Raw genomic sequence first — 20,301 nt, 5'->3', positions numbered from 1 at the left:
GCCCAGGTGGCGGTCACGAGAACTAGCGGCGCTGCAGTCGGATCTTGCTTCCCTGTCTCGCGCGTTGCCTGCTACCACTGCGTTGAGAGCTTCCTTTCTTTTTCTTTTTTTCTTCCTTTTTTTCTACTTCCATGCGTATAATAGAAAAAAAAAGATGATGAAGATGAAGTGTAATACACCATAGAGATTAGAGTCAGCGCATTGTGAGTGTTCTTTCTTTGAGTGTTTGAAATTTATTTGTGTGTGTGTCTGTTTCCTTGCGCTGTGAAGTGTTAGTATGAATCATCAACTCGCCCAAGCTCAAGAATTGCTATTCAAACATGCCGGGCTACACAATCCGGAAGCAAGACTCGACTGCAGCGCTGCTAGTTCTCGTGACCGCCACTGAAACCACGTCGCAGGCGGAGCTGTGAAACTGAGCTTGCTCCAGTGAAGTTGGCTAGAGTGAACAGGCGCGATCTCTTACGGCTTTTGCACGAGGAGTAGTTGCTCCCTTTGGCGGCAGCTCAATGCGGTCGCTGCAGCCCTACCGCTCCTACAGCGCTTTAATTACTTCTGAGAGGCACCTCCTCCTCACTGTGTTGTCCACTTTGCTCCGGGGTTGAGTTGGAGAAGTTTCTAAAGTAATTAGGCCCACAAGTCATGAGGCCGGCTGCTTGCAGGGACTTATGCGGAACACCACTTTCTTTTCTTTTCCTCAAGAAACGAGTTTGTATTGACAAACGTTTAATTGTCGTAAGCCGAAACCTATTTCAATCGGCTCACTACAACTGTTTCAAACATGTATAATGGCACATATTTTCAATCGCAGTGGTCGGGGAAATGCTGTTCAGGATGGCTATGGTGGTATTGGGCATGGTAGTGTGGTCGCACCCCCACGCGGCTAAAGGTACCATTACTCTTAAGTGAGATTGAAGGCCGCAAGGACAACCGCTCTCTAGCCCGGTCATAGAAGAACACGGCAGGGCAGCACTGAGCATCTCGCTTGATTTTATTTTGCAACACAGAATGCGGGGACTTGCAAGAACGAAAGAGAAGCGCTATGAGCCTTCACGAGTTGTGATCCAGGGCCGGCTTGCTAGAACAGCGTTTCAGCTGAGACTGGGTGAAAGAAAGCTGTGCAAAATGTTTGGCGCGCGAGCGTCTTGAGACGCGGTTTAAGTCCCGCTCAGCAGGTACGCTGGCTTTGGCAGTGCTTTCTTTTCCCCTCTTTCAGCTGAGACTCTGTTTCTAGAAAGTCTGTCCTGGCTGCTTATTATTAGTTGCAAAGAACAATAGTCATGATTGGCGTAAAGCGCAAAGTGGAGGCTTGGAGTAGTCGCATTATTAAACCTGCACCATAAAAGTTGATTGTCTTACATTAATCTTATTTCAATTATTGAAATAAAAATGAATCCGAAGATAAGCGACCTGGGGAGGGTTTCAACCATATGCAACATTTTTGATAGCGCCCATCAGGGGAAAGGGGTTTATTAGGCTCTTTTCCTGAGCCTCAAATTTGAGCCACGATGACTGGCTGTTTGTTGCCTTACCGTGAGGCCCAATCACTGTGTTTTGAACATAGCCCTCTCCGTAAGTTGTCTATGAGAAGAATAACGTTAAAACTGAAAATCTCAATTCCCTGCACGACGGCGGACAAAACAGAACCGGCACGGTGGAAAAAAAGAAGTTTGCATGCGTAATCGTCATCATATGCATAGTTCAATATTTGCACCTTTCATGATGTCGGAACATGGCGGCAAGCATTGAATAGCTTATTTATAGGCACTAGGTGTTTGTGAGAACTTGCTCGTGACCCTTATAACGCGCTTCTCGCTTTTCTTGTTTGCAAGACTAACTGTAATTCAATGCAAATAGGAGTAAAAAGGACGATGAAATATTTCAAACAAGAATCCTCTGCGTTAGGGACAGAATCACCGCCACTTTTTCCCAAACTTTTCAACCTCTAATTTCAGCCACCTTTCAATATCTGGAGCAAGTTCGCATTGTCTGCGACAACCGAAGCCCTTTTTCGAATATTAGTACAATTAGTATGCTTTAAAAAAATGTACCATCACGGCAAGTGACTTTGATTAGAACTAGAAAAGCTATTATTAAAAGATTGTTGTTTAAATAGCTGTCCTCTTTTCTAAAACCGACGTTTTGCGTACAGAGTCAAGCGTCAATATAATTCCATGATTTCAATTTTTTTAAACAAATTCTGAAAATGAATACAACCAAACAAGCCTTACATAGAATCAGTGCAATTCCTCTAGCATGCAATTAAAAAAAAATCAAATCAGATGTTATTACGCCATCTGAGAAAAGAAGTACGCGTGAAGGAAATTCTCTGAAATTTTATCACAATCAAGTTGTGTTTTAAAAAAAAGCTACTGAAGTTTCACTTCTAATATCTTTTTTTTTTTTATGCTGAGTTCCTATGTTTACCAGGAGCATGCCCTTAAATGTCGTTCCTGCGTTATGATGTGAAACTGGGTTACGACGCTTCAAAACCGTATAATAGCCCTTTTTGAATAAGGATTTAAAACAAAATGTAAATGTACTAATTAAGAAAAACAGATGAGTACAAAACCGCACTCGTTCTTTAAATATTCATTAAAAAATAAGAACGCGAATGCATTACCAGTCTAGAAAATTGGAATCCGTAGAGGTAAATCTTAGAAAATATCAAAACTTGCACTTTTTGTTTCTTATTTTGCGTTAAGTGTTGAAAAATGCATGTCACATTCTGCAATTAGATAGTGTTGATGCAGTGGCCATATATTTGCAAAATGAGAGAAATACGTGGCTCGCGCACAGACGCGACATTTCCACTGCAAACAGGAGCGCTAGCACAGCTGCCACCCGTATTATAATTGGGGCCGTGGGACTGCTGCCTTAAATGTGAACCACGGAGGACGGTTGTTGTTAGGCCTTTTGTGCAATGACTTAATCATTGCGGAAGGTCAAAAACACTTTCGTCAAGCTCTACTCTATCTGCCTGCGACAATTACCAACATGGGAAAATGTAAAATGCGAATTTCATCACCACTTTACACACTAGGGAAGAGTGCCATAACGTGAACATTCCAAACTACTGAATTCGCTTGCTACGAAAATCCGAATTCTTAGAAGGGCACCTGCTATTTCACGGCTTGTAAAATCACATATAGACATATTTTGGGCGTAACACCAAGCGATTTTGCAGTCGTCATTCTTGTATGTTCGATAGGAACACTTCCGTGCCGAGTTGACAAAAGGCCCTGGCGCCCTTCGCTACCTCCGTTCGCGGAGCAGCCGTCAAGTTTAGCGCAGCCTTATGCGGCCACGTGCCACTGTAACATTCCAAGATTTACGGACTATTTCCAGAAAATGTACGATGGCTGAATTGGGACTTTACGCCGAGTTACAACCTCTCCTTTTCTCGAAGGTTTGCCTAAGTAAAGATCAGCAAGCCTTCCTGCAAGTGTCCCCGCTCCTTAAAGAACTTGATGAAGCCATCAAGCGGATGAGGGCTGATACATTCTCTGGCCCTGACGGCATACCATTTAGTTTTTGCAAAACCTTCTGGGCGGAACTGCAAGGTTCCCTTTAAGGCTTGTTCGCAATCTGTTCTGGACACCCAATTGAAAAACTTTTTTTTTTTTTTTGTGAAAGCTTTATCGTTGTGCTGCCTAAAACTGATTCTGACCCCATGAAGCCAGCCATATGGAGACCAATATTGCTCCTAAATAATTACCACCGACCAGTAATGTCACTCTTTCCCAACGAGTACGTTCAATCCTTGACAAACTCACCCATCCATCGCAAATGTGCTGCGTGCCGGAACGAAGCATGTACTTGTCACTGTCAAGCATTCGCGACCTCATTTTCTACGCTCGATAATGCCAGGCTCTTGTTTGCGTGCTGTCTTTGGACCAACACAAAATTTTTTATCAAGTCGACCATCAGTATTTGACATCCTTTAAGCATACTGTTTACCCATCAATTTCGTGCAGCTACTGGAGCGTGCTTACTGTTCTAGTGAAGCTCGCAATTTCTCCTATGGTGACATCGGCCCGGCCTTTTCTATCCGACAAGGTGTTCGTGAGAAATGCCCCTGTAACCTTTGCTATTAGCGATCACTATCGACCCATTTCTCCGCGAGGCACTAAATAGCCCGAAACATCCGGGGCCTCCCTCATCCCGGGAGCGGGCTTCTTAGCGTGTTCGCCTATGCGGACGAAACTATGTTTCTTCGAGACGAATACGCAATTGAAGAAGTATTTCGCTTGCTTCAGCAGAACTTATCCGTATCCAGTGCGCAGTTTAACCTACAAAGGTCAAAGGCGCTTCTCCTTGGCTTTCCAAGTTACTCCCTCCTTTGAAAAGCGTCTTGAAGCTGAAGAATTTCGGTGAAGTTTTTACCGTTGATGGTATAGTGTCACGGAACTGAAACTTAGTGACAAGCATGGTGCAGGACAGGGTAAAATATGCCACATACTTCATTCTGTCGTTCAGCGAGAAAGCGCATATCTAATCAAGACTGTTCTGTAAGCTAAATCGTGACATCTTTCACGCTTCTTGCTGCCGACGCCACAAAAAAGAGGACGTTGCATGGCGTAGTTTTTCTCTACTTTTGGGAGAACAAGACGGGACGCGTCCAGCGGATTGCGCTGCATTAATCTGTGAACCGTGGCAGATTGAGCATTTACAATGTTACTCTTATTGCTTGGAACTTTGCTCTTCGTACAACGCTCAGTGTTTTGAACAACACCGTACAGCCGGCAGGAATTCTTGCGCTCTACTGGCGCCGACCATTCGGTCGTCACGTTTTCGAGTTCACCAACTTCAACGCAGTCATAAAAACAGAAAAGCCTAGCTCACACTACGCTACGGTTGTCGCATATTTTCTCTGCGTTCGAGCATTAGTGGGTGTGGATGACGTGTTGTCACTTTCAGCGGCACGTATTTCGGACCTGCAGGCAGCACTCGGTACGACATTGTCTTCGAGAACGTAATGAATATGGCGGAACTCGTGACTTTCTTGATTACCCGGACCTTAAAGTGACCTTCAATGGCGTGCAGAAAGTGGGGTCTTGAATACGAGACAAATCCTAAGCCGTTGGGGCCTTTCAAGAACTAGATCCTGTGCCTACTGCCCTCTTCGGTAAAAACGACCAAACACGTTCTGAGAGAGTGCCCCGTCGCCACACACTTTTGGACAAGAGGCGCACGCATCCTCCACTTACAAATCCCAATGCAGTTTGATGAAGCAATTTTGTCGCTGCGGGTACCAGTAAACAAGCAATGAATAATAACACCAGCTATCGGTATGTCTGTACTCTGGACGACTAAATCTTCTGAAACTTTTTGCTACAGCTCGTTTTCCCCGATCAACATTATTGTACGAAACCTCGGTACGCCTTTAAAAATATTCCTTAGCGAGGAACTTCGTGTCTGAGGTAAATGAAACTTTCGCGCATTGTGGGCTGCATTGATATTGTGCACATTCAAAATGGTGTTGTTAAACTTTGTGGATACACATGCAGTGACTTTTGCTAAGTATTAAAACGTTACCCAGCAGCAAATGTACATGATGCTTAGAGCGTGACTTCATGATTGCTATGTTGGTAACAATCTAACCTTTTTGATTATGTTAATTATGCCAATAAATATTTCTGAAAGACCGATGAACCAATCGCGTTGCGAGGTTCCTGTCGTCTATATGTCAATATCAGTTTGAGTCCAGCCAGCAGGCAGGGAAGGCAATGACGCTACTTTCTCAGGATCCAGCGACATTAGTCTGGACAAATAAATAAGAGAGAATAAAATGTTTACCAAATTTTATTAAGGATTTAAAAGAAATTCCACAAAACTCAATACGGCTTTTGGGAGGGACACGGCAGTCACCGTGTATTTGTTACATGTAAAAAATTAAACAATAATAGCACTAGGGCAAACCGTTGAAACATGAATACGCGTAACAGACCCCTTTCGAAAGCCACGTGCCGAATATTAGAACTTCAGAACCACTCCACAATAGCTGAACAATTGACATCGTTGCCTATGCCAGTCATTCAATAAGAAAAGAAACGTCGGAGTACGGCCAACACTTTGAGCCGACAAGCCAATCAAACAACGTCGAAGGCGGAACGTTTCTGCGCTAATCAACTTTTTCTGCGGTCGTGTGTTTCCCTTCTAGTCAAACCAAACTCTTAAAGTATGCCATGACGTTTCGGTTTTAGTCTGCCATTGTGCAGAGATTCCACAGCTGCCAACAGAGGGCAGTCTTTTGAAAGGGGTCTATTACAAATGTAGAACAAAGGGTACCGACGAGCACTTTTTCTCAAATGTTTGCAGCAAACGACAAGCAATTAGCAATGTCACGGTGTAGTTTACATAAATATACACAAAGTGTATTACGGCACAAATAATATGCACACAAATGAAGAAGTTTAGTAGCCCTAAACTCTCCAGTGTTATACATGTTGCTCCAAAACAGGAGCGAATGCTCATTTCTCGTTACTTTTCTATCTGGGAACAGATTCCCGTTACAGGTTCCAGCAGCTGCAAAGGAACTTATTTAAGTTTGGAAGGGGTGTCGTATCCCCATCGAACAATGTGTCTAGTCACTACGATCACATTTGCCCATTTTGAATGCGAAAGCTTTAAGAAGCTTGTGTCGCACCGGCCTCAGTGGCGTGCCAGAAAAGCCGGCGTGCCAGAAACGCCGGTGGCGTCCCAGAAAAGGCGCGAAATTCCTGATTGGTTTATAGGGTCATCTGGTCACATCCGGTCACAAACCACAGGGCTCACGTCAAACGTGAAGTAACGTGTGAAATGAAAGTGTGTAAAACATGACATGTAACCCGAATTAAAGGATGACGTATGTCTCAAATGATTTAAATTCTTCAAGTAGTTCATTTTTCTTAAAGGGGCCCTGCAATCACATTTAAGCGTCTAACTTTTTTTGTGGTTTCCATGTCTCTTGGGGTTCGGGGAAGCCAGCGGGCACGGAGAGAGTAACTAAATATCAATGCGTCATATTTTAACTGGACGACGCGAAAACCTCCTCCACCTACGGGGCGACCCGCGGTGCCGAAAGCGCGCGAAATGTGAGGTATTTGGTCCTGGGATTACTACTGGTCAGAGTTGCTAAAAACTTCTTTTTAATCGAAATGCAAAATATAAGTGGCGCGTACCGCTTCAATCATTTATGAAAAAGGTTCTTGTTCAGTATTTTAGATCAGAAAAGAAACAAATGCAGTTTATAAAGTCCGGAAACCGGAAATGACCCGTCGACATACCCGCCACCAAGCGGTAAAAAAGGCGGCGAATACTAGAAAGGAATAGTGGGATCAGGCTCCGACGAGCGGCGAGCGTAGAAAGGTCCTGGATGTACGCAGCGGCGCTGCGGTCGTTTACGGACTCGAGGGTCCGACCGGTTCCGAGCGTTCCGAAGGCCTTCGGCGCAGGTTTGGTTTGCTGTTTGGCCGTTTCGCGGTAAGGCAACGCGAAGTGGCTCCCGTTCTAAACTGATATTTACCCCGTGTTTACTGTCGTTTGTGGCCAATGAAGTGTCATGCCGAAGTAGTGTTTAATCGCGCAGCAAATGCAACGCGAGCCGCCCTGGCTGCCCGCTTCATACAGCCTATCCAGAACATGCTTTAGTGGCGCCCTCTTGAGACGTCGACACGAAGTGCGGCAGCCGTGACCGCTCGCTGAGCTCACTACTCCTCCTCTAGTTCGCAGCCACTCATGCAACCAAGGACGTCATAAAGGAGGTTAATTTTTTGCTTGTTTTTTTTTTTTTTAAATTTAGTTTGCCTATAACTTCTAAAATAAAGCGAAATTCGAGAAAAGACAAGTTTAATTAAGTTACTACGTTTAGTGCGCTCAGGTTCGGTGCAAAATAAAAACCAGTAAAAAAGTCATTGCAGGGCCCCTTTAAATGAAAGTTTTGAAGAATTTTAGGCGAAGGCGGGATTCAAACCCACGACCCTTCAGTTGCGAGCATTACAGGCAACCGACTAGACCTCGCAGTCACGCTGGCACAGCTTGAGAACGAGCGGGAGTTTGTTTGTGTAGCTATCGTGTTCCCCCTTAAAGGGACACTGACAGGGTATTTATGCTCGCCGAGGTTTTTAGTTTTACGTGACATATGAGAGCTCAACTACCCAGAACAGAATTTCCGGCTCGAAATTCGGTTTCTTTCCGCCCGAAAACCGCCGATCAAGAACTGGCCGGTTCGAGTCTCGCTCACTCTCTTTTTCGCGGTCACGGGCCGTTTTCTAAGGTATCGATGCGACCACCAAATTTAATCAAAGTCGTGGGTCACTGAAGGCACACACTCAATCTTAAAAATAGAAAAAAATATGAAACCCATTTTTTGTGGCTTCTAAAAAGCTGCAAATACGTTGACTGAAAAAAAAACGTTCCACAGACAACCGGAAGCATTCTGTGCGTTCGTCGCTTCGCGTATCGTGGGACTCGCGGGGACGGCGATGGCAGCGGACGACGGGCGTGGAACCTCTATTTGAGAACTGTCGTTCGCGGTACCGGCGAATTCTGTCTACCGTTAAAAGAGAAATTCGGGACTGATCAAAAGAATTGGTATTCATCCCGTACGACACGCCCGGCCATCAAGCCGATTTGCACGAAGACGTCGCCGAGCCGTCGCTCCCTTCTTGTGGCTGAAGACATCGCTCGCGCAAAGGTCAAGCACGACGTGTCTACTTCGAGTTGAATAGGCACGCGTACGATTTCTTTACTAGGTGCGAATGTCCCCAAAGCGTGGTGCTTCCCGACTTCGACCCGGGAGTGCTTTTGCTAGAGAAAAATCGCCAGCAAACTTTCCAACTTACAGTTTACCGGCTGAATTATTATGAAGGAAAGAGATCCCCCACCAAAAAGATAGCCCAGTAGCTCAGTGGGGAAGATGTCCGGTTCACACGCGGTAGGACCGGGTTCGATCCCCTGTGAAATTTTTTTTTTTTTTTCAAATATTTTCTGATGTTTACATATCTTTCTCTCCTTTTATTTTTTTTTTTACAATCATCACTGAAGAAACAAACAAAAAAATAACAAACAAATGTTGCGGACGATACTTCGCTGAATTAAATGGTATGGGATTTCCGTTTTGACACCTGCGAACTTAATGTAATCACTTTCCACAAAATGCAAGGAGCATATAAATCAGGTAGCGTCCGCTTTCCGAGGTGCCCGTATATGTTCTGCAGGAATTGCAGCCAGCCATTGGTCCGATCCCGTTGATCTTTCGGAAACTCTGCCGCACAATGCCACTTTTTTTCGGATGCAGGACATGTGAGCCAGCTCTTCACGCAACATCTTGGGTGTATTCTTTTCGGAGCCGATCATGGAAATTCACCACGGGCACTCACTACTCATCTCCAACTCCTCAATGTACAAAACAACTCATCTTGGAGTACAGAACAACGAGCGGAACAAACATAACTGCAAAAGAATCGCACGGCGAGCAGTTCCCGCACGCCGCATCGCACGCCGCATGTCGTGTCGTCTGCTACGGAGAAAAGAAAAAAAAAAAAAAAAAAAACGCACGGTTGGGTGTAGCCACGTGACTTCCGCCACTCACTCTCTTCTCTCCACTTCTCCGACCTCCGTCGGGTTTCGGTTTCGGTTTCGAGCAGTTGCGTTTTTTGGCTTTATTAATAAAATACGCTACTCTGTTGCAAAATATTAATTGGGTAGTCCTCCGACATCATAATGAAGCGCCTGGCAAAAAATGAAAAAATATTTTTGGGGGGTGTCAGTGTCCCTTTAAGGGTGAAGCTTAAGCGTCCTCCTGTAAGTTTGTTTTATTTTTAACTATCTCTTTGACACTTCCCCATCCCTTGAAGTGGAATGTTGAAATAGTTGCCAATAAAATGCCTTAGTCTTAAATATCATTTAGATTAAATTTCACATAAATAAAAAAATAAAAAGGAACGCCGTTCCTTCGAAAGTGTGACGGGATCTCGTTCGAGTTAAACCGATGCAAAATGGAACGGCGGCTTTTCTCTCTTTCTTCTAAAAAGAACTTTTTCCGCGAACATCGTTCCTTGGAACGTCGTACCGTAAAACAATGGCACTATCAACAAGATCTCACGTAGTAGAGAAAAGACACCAAACACCCCCACTCAGCTTCCGTTTCACGGGTTTATTGAATGAAATGTAAAATTTTATTGCGCGTTTTACAAATATTGCGCACACTTTTCAGATTAATATTGCGCCCAAGTTCGACAGCTCTTGTTGCCCCTAGTGCATTTGTGTACCCTCGAGATGAGCTCACGTGCCTTTGTTTCCCCCGACCTCAACCATAGCCTCCTCTATACCCACAAAGCCTGGCAGTTCGACGACGGAACCATAGAGTGCCCGGTCGCAGATTTGGAGCGCGAGGATCAGCTAGCGCCGAGCATTTCTCGGGGATGCTGGTCGTCAGCGCACATCTTTTGCAGCGGCGAGGACCCGAAACATGGTTTTCAAACCCGACGAGGAAAGTAGCGGTAGCGCGAGGAACGCGAGGATCACGAGCGGACTTTCTATCGCTCGGGAGAAGTGTGTTTCGGCGTATCGCCACAGCTTTGCCCGTCACGTGGCTCTCCTCTCATCCATTGACTGCCGCTTTACCTTTTCAATTTCGGCGGACGCGTCTCGTGGCGATCTGCCAGGCTTTGTCAGTATAGAGAAGGCTATGCCTCAACCAATGACTGCGCGCGCTTGTCTGCCTCGTGTCCGCGCATTCAATGCGCGTTCTCACACTTTGCCCCTTTGGATGGTCTGCATCCCCTTGCGCTCTGGTGTGCCAAACAAGCACTGTAGAATACTTTCCCGCCTTATGTATTGAAAATAAGCACGGAGATATACGCAAGTATTTCTAGTGTATACATCCTTTCTACACGGCCATCGCCATCTTGATTGGCATTAGAAACTGTTCCCGATTTCACGTCCCCTCCCCCCTTGGCACACACACACACACCCGCTAGGCTCCCTCCACGCGCTACATAAGTGCTATATGCAGCCTCACCGTAAGTTGGCAACGGCGAAGGCTACTGTCCCAGGGAGCCAATCAGCGCATCGGCGCGACACACGTGACTATACCCCATCTCACCAGTGGCTCTCGGCGCTGTTGAAGCAGCGGGGGGGGGGGGGGGGGGGGGGGGTAAAAAAAGGGGTAGTTTGAAACTCCCCTTTTTTACGAATTTTAAGTGACGGAATAATCTTTGAGGATGACAAAAGCGACTTTGAAACACACGAGGGAGGGGGTCAGGTAAGTGGGGAGTTCAAAATTACCCCCTTCCCAAACTGCTTTTACCCCTGCACCTGTGGTAAGAGTTTTCATGTGCTTCGCCTCCGTCGCTCTAATTTTCTGGAGAAGGCCTTAGCCTTCACTTTTACCAAGTTACGGTGAAACTAAGTATACCTGAAGCTGCTGAAGTCCAGCATTTACATAACAATAATATAATATAACTTGTCTGATCCAGTGTACATGGATCCCCGATCAGTTCGTGTCGGCAACAGCAAAGCCGTACAAATGGGGACTGACAATTGTTGGTATCGGCAAGAACACTTCCTTCAGTTCTACCTTTTCAAAACCTGAATTCTTCAAGACGAGTGCAGTCTTCCTGGTCACGTGACATCCACAGCAATAACAAGTCCACAGCGGGTCGAAAAGCCTCTGCACGACCAAGCCCCAGCTTCCCTCTGGATGGGCCACGTGCTCCACGAACACCAACCTGCCGCCCTAGGGAGTGTAAAATACTTGCCTTTATACATGCACCTACACATAAAAATATTTAAAAAATGCTGTTCCAGAGATTTGCACGCATAGCTACACCCTTATGGAACCGTTGTTTTGGTTAATGCACCAGCTTGGATGGTTAACTAGAGTGCTGTTGAACAGAACGCTTTCCATTCTTAAGGAAGTATAAAGGGTATGAAAAAGAATGCTATGGGTGAAGTGATCCGAAACCTTCAGAAGGGCAGACAATATACGGGTTGCAGAAACAGCCTTAGATTAGTTCTTTCCCGGTAAGACGGTGAAATCTGTCGTGCCAAAACTGTGAGCGGTCATGTTGAAAACACGCTTATGTATAAAGAAAACGTGCTTCGGACTAGCTTGAGGTGCTGCGGAAACATTTTGTCATTTACTATGACCGCAGCGAACACCGCATATTGCGTACGAGGCGAGCGTGTGGCTGTGTCTTTGAAGGGGCACTGACACCCCAAAAATCGTTTTTCTTTTTTTCTTTTTTTTTTGTCCAGAACGATGCAAACTGTAGTCATAAACACGCAAAAAATACCACAACTAAAAAAAAAAAAAAAAAAAAAAAAAAAAAAAAAACATTTTTTCCGCGCGCGCGCGCCTTTTTATATTTGGCGCTTTTCACTCCCGCTCCTCACCTCCTCGCTTCTTTTGATTTGTGACATCAAATATGATGAAATTTAGAGACTTTGTAAACAATATTTCTATAGCATTTAATAACGGCACTCGTAGAACATGTTTTTTTTAAGGCAGTTGCAAACTCACTACGGCCCTTCTTTTTGAAATACCAAAAATCGAAGTCTGGAGTGATGTCGCCTCCCAGCTTTTTATTTTCCCTCGGAAAACACGGCTCACTGTTTCAAAGAATTTGAGATCGCTGAAAGGGCCCTAATGATGTTCAAACTCAAAAGTCAAGCATCGTCTGCTCACAGCGACAGGCGGCAGGGCACGTGACGCACGGAGAAAACCGGTTGTTCGCGGGACGAGGGCGAACACGACACATCGAGTGGCGGGGGTTCGAGAGAAACTCGACTCTCAGGATGGATCAATATTTGGAGTCACTGCACTGGCGCGGATCGCGGGAACTTCAAATTTAGCATTCTAAAATTATTATTATTATTTTTGTTTTAATGCACAAGTATTCAATTCCAAAGTTTCAAATTTTGAGGGTAATGTCCAGGCATCGTTTTCAATCGTTTCGGGTAATTAAAAAAAAGTGATTTTGACGTGTCAGTGCCCTTTAAGTCCTAGTAAAACTGGTAATATTTACGTCCTGTCCTGGATTAACTTCAAGTGCGGTTTCTCGGTCAGCGAAAGTTGCAAATTTAACACAGATTGCAGAGTCAGCAATCTTAAACCCGATTTAACGTCGGATTGGTAAAATAGGACATCTTGTACTCAGAAAGTTCAGAACTTGTTGCTAATGAACAGGTTGCCGGCGGGGAAGAAAATAGAAGCTTAATGCAGAAGTTGTCCGCAAGCCCCGGAGGTTTCTCCCTAACAAGCAAGGTCAAAGAACCAAGCACCGAAGAAAACAGCCTTGCATCAAAGAGATCTGCAGCTGAGGCAAAAAAATGGGAGACTAAGCATCAATTAAAATAAATAAAAAGTGGCCGCAATTGAGGCGACACACCCTTTGGAGTGATCTGCTTCTTCAGATCTTGCAAACATGTACACATCGCGACACTGTTAGCGCGAATACGACATCGGCGTATTTTCGCATTTTTCTTCTAAATAGTATTAGCGAGCACGAAATAGTATCGCTTACATTATAGAACTAAATGAGCTCTTCCCGTAGCAATAATAACTTGGATAACATCCTTTGGTTTCAAAGAGAAAAAACTGGAAAAACCGGCGATCGCTTGTTCGCGCTAACAGTGTCGCGCTCTGTACAGCCGACGGCAAAGAATAGTAAAATAAACGTTTTTAGCCAGGTATCGCCACCCTATTCCTGTCGGAACCTCTTATAGCTTGGCGATCGTAAAAAGGGACATTTATAAGACGAGAAAATTAAAGTGAGATTTTGATTATTAAAAGTTTATTATCTCGGTAGTTCACACCACAACGTTTTCTTACTTACGAAGCTCAGGCAGGCTTACCGCGAGATGCGACCTTAAGTGTACCGCACATCCAAGCTTTCGTAACTTGCGGTCGAATCTCGACGTAAGCGTACGTAACCTTCGTGACGCAAGAAAGCGGTGCTGGGTAAACTAATGGAGGGTCTTCGTAGACCGTTTTCACAGCTCCGCTATGCTCACCGGAACGAAGACTCCGCTACTGCACATGCGCGGCGTTAGCCTTGCCTAGAGAGTCCCGGATCTCGTAGCTGGTTGCGTAGAACGTTGCGGGACAGTGGAAAAAGGTGTAGGAAAACTCCATAATGTTACTGTATCCTGGGACATTAGGGCTAAGCTCCCCTATGGTCGCTATTTTGGTTCATGGAATGAGCTGTTTCTTCTTTACCTCTCATTCTCGGTGACCAGATCTAAATTCGCTGGTGTCAGGCATCTTTATAAAGGCGCTTTTTGAATACCGATATATTATAATCGGCACACCGGCGAAGCAAGCGCACATCTTCACACCACTATCACTTGCGGCGCCGATCCTTTGCAGTATTGAAAAATAATTTTCCTCTATTTAAATATGCAAGAACTACACCGCTGTATTAATAATAAGGTTGTGAGTATGATTATAATTTTGGTATGTCATGCATCCTATATGCAAACACATAATTCATTGAAAATGTATATATCTTTCGATCCAGAATATAACATATAAGCTCGTCGTCGTGCAGAAGAAGAAAAAAAAAAAACACCAAGAGACACAAAGACAAAAAGGAGAACACTTCATACTTTTAAATTCTTTAACTAAAGAACTAATTTCTCTTTAGACAAAGTTTTCAAAAAATGTCCGTCGACAGCTTCAAAGTTAGTTTCTGATCCTGTGGCTTCAGAGCTTTTCAAGTTTTGTATTTGATTGTTTTTTTTCGTCATAGAATTATACTTCGGTCTCATTACACCTTTTCTCTTTCTGTTTGATTTGGTTTAAATCTATTATACCATTTTGTGGTGCAGGTTCAAACTAACTTTATTTTTACCAATTTTTCTCTCACTTAAAAATTTTCATTTTTCAGCTGCAGATGAGAAATTTAGCCAGTGCAGTACAAGCACTAGCCCGGGGTCTTTAGTGTGCGTCACGAAATAGTGATACACAACCGCACGCCCGTACAATGCTCATCCAGATCGAAACATCGGCCACCGGTCCCCCAACATATCTTTGGAGATAAGCATGATTGATAAGTGGATTGCATCCACAGCGCCAAAGACGCTTATAGGGACGAGGAACGCTTTCAGTGGCGATGATGCTTTATAGCGATTTTGGTGCGACTGGCTCAAAACTACACTCTTGAACTTCGAAGATATAAATGGAACGAAATGACGCGTTCCTGGGAAAGTATCAATGACGCAACTTTCCCAGTATTCAATGACTATAGTGTGAACCAGACTTTAAAGTGCACGGCAGTATAGTCGCGAGCCCACATAGACTATATGCTCTTTTATTCTTTGGCTTAAACTCATATTTGGAAGCGAGAGCCTAGCGAAATTGCACCAAGCTCCAAGGAAATTCCGACGAAGAGCGCCGTGTTCGTATCGGCGGCCTCCCAAGGGCCCTTTCCTGCTAGAAAAAAAAAAAAACGAAAAAAAAAAACGAAATTTTACGCAGAAGTGTTACATACACCCTATGAACTATTTAGTACAATTGGCGAACAAATGTGGGCCGGCTTTTACTTTCGCATTTCTGTCGTTCAGTTACACCGACCGAGTCCGGCCTTTGGGAAGTGAAGGAAATTTAACACTGGCAACTCTGGCCAAAAGCTCCTCTTCCAATCTCGGAAAACACGGTCGGATTTTGCGGACTGGTGCCCTCACAAATGGCCTAGAGAAGAATGCTTTTTTTTTTTCCCCCTTTTTTTTTTGGGGGGGGGGGGGGGGGGGGGGCGGGCGGGGGGGGTGTTTATTATTTATGCTAAATGCGGGTCAAAATGTATGCTAAATTTACGAGGGGGTCGGGGCTTTATAACCCGCCCCCTATTTCTTTTACCCTGTCTTCGCTACTGGCTCTCGTGGCGTTTCGCAACAAATGACCGCCTAAAAGCGACACCTCCGATAATCGAGGATGGAATAAACGCTACTTCAGACATTTGCGAGAGCTATCGATCGAGCGCGATACAACCTCTCGCGATATCTAATCACGACCATACGCACTTAAAGCCCCTTGATAAAAGCCTTTTTTACGAGTACCGCCAACCATTGTTGTGGAAGCGCGCGAGACACGTGCCATGAGCGGGTGCTCCGCCGCCATTCGCTTCCAAGGCCCGCTCATTTCAGTGCTGCGCCGCCATTTGCTTCCAAGGGCCGCTCGAGGCATGGGCCTCGTTCACTCGCGCATTTGACGCTACTTGCAAGACAAGCGTAAACATATCGAGGGGCTTTATACGCACTGGCATGCTGGCACCATCCATGACGTGGATCTGAAACTGCATTTTAATAAAGCGAAGATTTTGCAATATTTCTGAGATCAAATGTGCCTACTATATATGAAAAATGGTCATTTATGACATTGTCAAGAATTTTTAAACCAGACAGTGAAACAATGATGCCCGCAAAGGTAGGGGGTTGTTTGTGTGTTTATACAGCCTAGAACCTGGTCTGCCTCACAGGGGCGACGAGTCTCCCAGCTCTAGATGAGAAAATTAGCCAGTGCGGTACAACCGCTAGCCTGGGGTCTTTAACGTGCATCACGCAGTAGTGATACACGACCGCACGCCGGTACGATGCTCATCCAGATCGAAACGGGCAGGGGTGGGGCTCGAACCCAGGATCCCGGGGTTCTGCAGCGCGAGCTTTCGCTCAACGTGCTCCGAGCTGGTGTGCGCTAGACCACTCGGCCACCGATACCCCTGCCGCAAAGGTAGGAAATATACGGAAATCGCAGGTTTTTCACGGCTACCCGGCAGATGGGCGCAGCGCGTTTTCGGCACCACAGGCGTGTTAGGCCCGCTTCAGACGGAGCAATTTCACCCAGCAATTTGACGTCGCAACACCAGCAACACCGGCCGCCCGCGTTCACACGCAGCAACCGAATTGCTCCGACTTGCCATCATCATCATTAAATTTGATTCTTCTTTCACTATTTAGACGCCAAGCTACGCGCTAAAAACACGTTCTTATATCTTTGAACGGCGTTGAGAATACTAACTCATTTTTCTGAAACTATTTATTTCCAAAAACGATCCATTCCAAAGCAGAACTAAGTCTTTAGCTGTCATCATCACCACCACAGGGGTGTCACGTGAAAATATCGCGTCGCTGATTGGCTGCAGCCACTTCAACCGTCTTCGAACTGCTCCGAGTTGCTCGCTTGCTCGAGCTGGACCCGATCTCAGCGATTCGCGTCGACCTAGGAAAAGCTAGGGAACAACCCGCCAGCAACCTCAAAATTGCTGGAAAAGTTGCCCCGTCTGAAGCGGGCCTTAGAGTCTGGTCAATGGAAGGAGCTGGCGGAAGCCGGCGGAAGTCGGGGTGAATTGGCGAAAGCGGCGGCGCCGCCGGTGCCGCATATTCTCTCTGCGATTAACTTGCGATGCCAGAATACGCTGGGATGACCTTAAAAAAAATCACGTAAAATGGCGCATAATTTTTTTTTTTTCTGGATGAGGTTGAAGGTACATGAATGCATAATTGTGAGGAATTAGTGGAAAATAGAAGTTTTAAGGTGCTGAGTGCGTGTGCTTAGCCAGAAAAGGTGACATTGACGAAAAACATTTCCTCAAACATAAGGCAACACGGCGAATGTGGGGTGACCGTTCGGAGTTTGGATCAAAACTCCCACGGAGCCGAATGCGCAGTTTTTACTGCCGACTCCATCGTAGGCTGCGGTCCCAAGTGCAGTCGAAAGAAATTTTGAGTGCGTTCTAAATACCGCGCCGTAACGACGTCACGTGCGTTCCACTTTCAGTTACGAAGGGTCACGAATTTCAACTCTAGTGTGCCGAAAGTAAACACTTGAATACATCCTTACCTAGAAATTGTGATTGAAGGGTATTTGTTAAGATCATTACCTCCGATAGGGGTATATTTGAGGCTAGTGGTTCGTCACAAGAGCTGCCAATCATCGCGCCTAAGGTCACTGAAGCAATTTCGGCCAATGACGTGCCCTTATTAATGCAAAAGCATTAACTGTCTCTTGGAGCGGAGCCAGCGGCGTTTGTAACGCCGCGAAGAACGTGAATGACGTGAGATAAATTTCCATTCTCCCACTGGCTGAGCGAGACGGCTCCTAGATAGCCATTGGATGCGACATCTCATAGTTCCAAACGACGCCACACCACAGAGAAGTCCTCTTCCTGGCGCAGCGGCCCGCGCTCCAGTAAAAGGAAGAGTGGGGCGCGCGCTCGGCCGCCGCTCTCGTGTCAGGCGTTGCCGGAGGGAGGGGGGAAGGGGGAGGAGGCTACGGCTGCTTCGGTTCCTCTCGACGCCGAGGAACATGCGGCGGCCGCAACCTCGGCAGTCACCAAAGCGTGGCCGTCCACGCCAGTACACCACAGACGAACTACGGGAGCGGAAGGATGGCATTCATGCTTTCACATTCACAACCCATAAATATAAGCTTAGGTGTCTTCAGAATTTGTTTTCGCCCTATTCTCGCCAATTCATCACCAAACCCTCTATATATTCGGCTCTGCTCTGCACGTAAGAGACCACAAGAGGTCGTAGCGCAGTCGGTCGTAATAAATCGCCCTAATGAGTTTGTCTTGCAAGTAGCGCCAGATGCGCCAACGAACGAGGCCTGCGCCTCGTGCGGTCTTAGGAAGCAAATGGCGGCACTACAGTGAAATGAGCTGCCCTTGGAAGCGGATGGCGGCGGAGCTCACTCAACAATGACTGTCGGTACTTGTAAGAAAGCCCAAGCGTGGCGTTTCATCGAGGGACTTTAGGTCGTAAACAGTCGCAAGTGTTTGAATGAGCTTTAAAGGGGAAATGCAGCAGGATCAGGTCGCATGCACAGTGCGTGATTGGTTAAACCAATGATAGCAGACGCACAAAGATGACGACCGCCATAGCAATACACCTTTGGGTCTGCTTGACTAGGTCTATCAAGTTGCAGCGTTGGCTGCGGCTGGACTTCATCTGAAACTGAGCATAGACGGCGAAAGAAGGCCACAACTACGAACTCACACACCTTCGACAGCACCCTTTTGCACTCGGCGAGGACCTTTCCCACTTCGGACACGGAGCAAAGCACGTAGCTGAACAGCACGACGTCGAAGTGACCGTCGGGAACCCCTCGCATGTCCTCGGCATAGGCGTGAATCCACCGCTCCATTTCCACGTTCGGGTTCTTCTTCAGGTTTTCTCGGAAACCTTCGCCGAACTCTGCGTTGGGGTCTACGTTCCAGTACTTCACCTTCCGCTTCATGTGCTCGAAGTTGTCGCCGGAGCCTGCACCGATCTCCAGGACCCTGATGAAGCCCTCCTTCTTGAGCGTTTCGTCGTGGGACACCATGTCGTTCAGCTGAGAAAACGCTTGCCGACGAACCCCGATCATTCGGTCTCTCAGCAGGTAGAGCCCCCCGGGAAGGGCGACGCGCGCGAAGAAGAATTCGCGGAGTTTCTTATTCAGTTTGAACGGCACCCAAACCAGAAATCCAAGCGACAAGACTGCGTAAAAAAAAAAGTCCACAGCGAGGTTGCCCAGCCTGCTCATCGTGAGCCTTTTCCGAATCAAGCAGCTTTCTGCAGAACCTCCTCGTTAACGTCTCGCGGGACGAGTATCTCAAAATCCTAGGCACTGCAGGTGGGCGGTGCCAAAGAAAGAACAAAATCAAACAAAAGAAAAGCGCGCCGACGCCTACTGGTCTTTGTGACTGTGACTGCGGAAAAACACACGTCTTCCTCCTCTTTTAAAATAAATCAGTCGAGAGTCAGCGCTCTTTCGCCCTGCCTGTCCTTTCTCTTTCTCCGCGTTCTGTTCGCTGTTTTATCATGTTTACGTCTCTGGACCCTATTTTTTCCCTCGACGCGCGCGCTTGAGCCAATCAGCGAGCGACCGGACGTGACGTGTCGCCTTTTTTTCCGGTTGGGGCATTCTTTCGGCGGTTTTTATTTTCCATTCAAAATGAAGTTGAAAAAGCAGAGGGCTCGAGGAATGCACGCAGTCGTTAACCCTGAGTTCAATTACCACATCTACCCGTTTCGATCTGGATGAGCATCGTACCGGCGTGATGTAGGATGCTCATGACGTGATGCACGTTAAAGAACCCTGGCTAGTGGTTGTACTGCACTGGCTAAATTTATCATCTACAGCTGGGAGACAAGTCACCCGTTGAGGCAGACTAAGTTCAAGGCTGTATAAACAACATACACAAACCCCAATTGTATTTTTTTGGTGTGTGTGTGTGTGTGTGTGTGTGTGTGTGTGTGTGTGTGTGTGTGTGTGTGTGTTTTGCACGCAGTCGCAAAACGTGGCTGGAAGTATTTCAGCGTGGAGAGAAGCAA

At 46.2% G+C, this 20,301-nt stretch overlaps 1 protein-coding gene across 1 annotated transcript; it reads right to left on the bottom strand.

The window, feature by feature from the left end:
- Window positions 1–11,479: 11,479 nt before the first annotated feature.
- LOC115323788 (methyltransferase-like protein 7B) lies at window positions 11,480–19,549 on the bottom strand. Its single transcript, XM_029984175.2, has 2 exons — window positions 18,986–19,549; window positions 11,480–11,722 (listed from the first exon to the last, which is right to left on the bottom strand). Exons 1-2 carry the CDS (start codon window positions 19,508–19,510, stop codon window positions 11,480–11,482), a joined length of 768 nt encoding a protein of 255 aa, XP_029840035.2. The 5' UTR covers window positions 19,511–19,549.
- Window positions 19,550–20,301: the final 752 nt, after the last annotated feature.

Source organism: Ixodes scapularis, unplaced genomic scaffold (genome assembly GCF_016920785.2).
Source record: "Ixodes scapularis isolate PalLabHiFi unplaced genomic scaffold, ASM1692078v2 PGA_scaffold2__306_contigs__length_199485367, whole genome shotgun sequence".
NCBI lineage: Eukaryota > Metazoa > Arthropoda > Arachnida > Ixodida > Ixodidae > Ixodes > Ixodes scapularis.
This window is presented reverse-complemented; position numbering and strand designations above follow the sequence as displayed.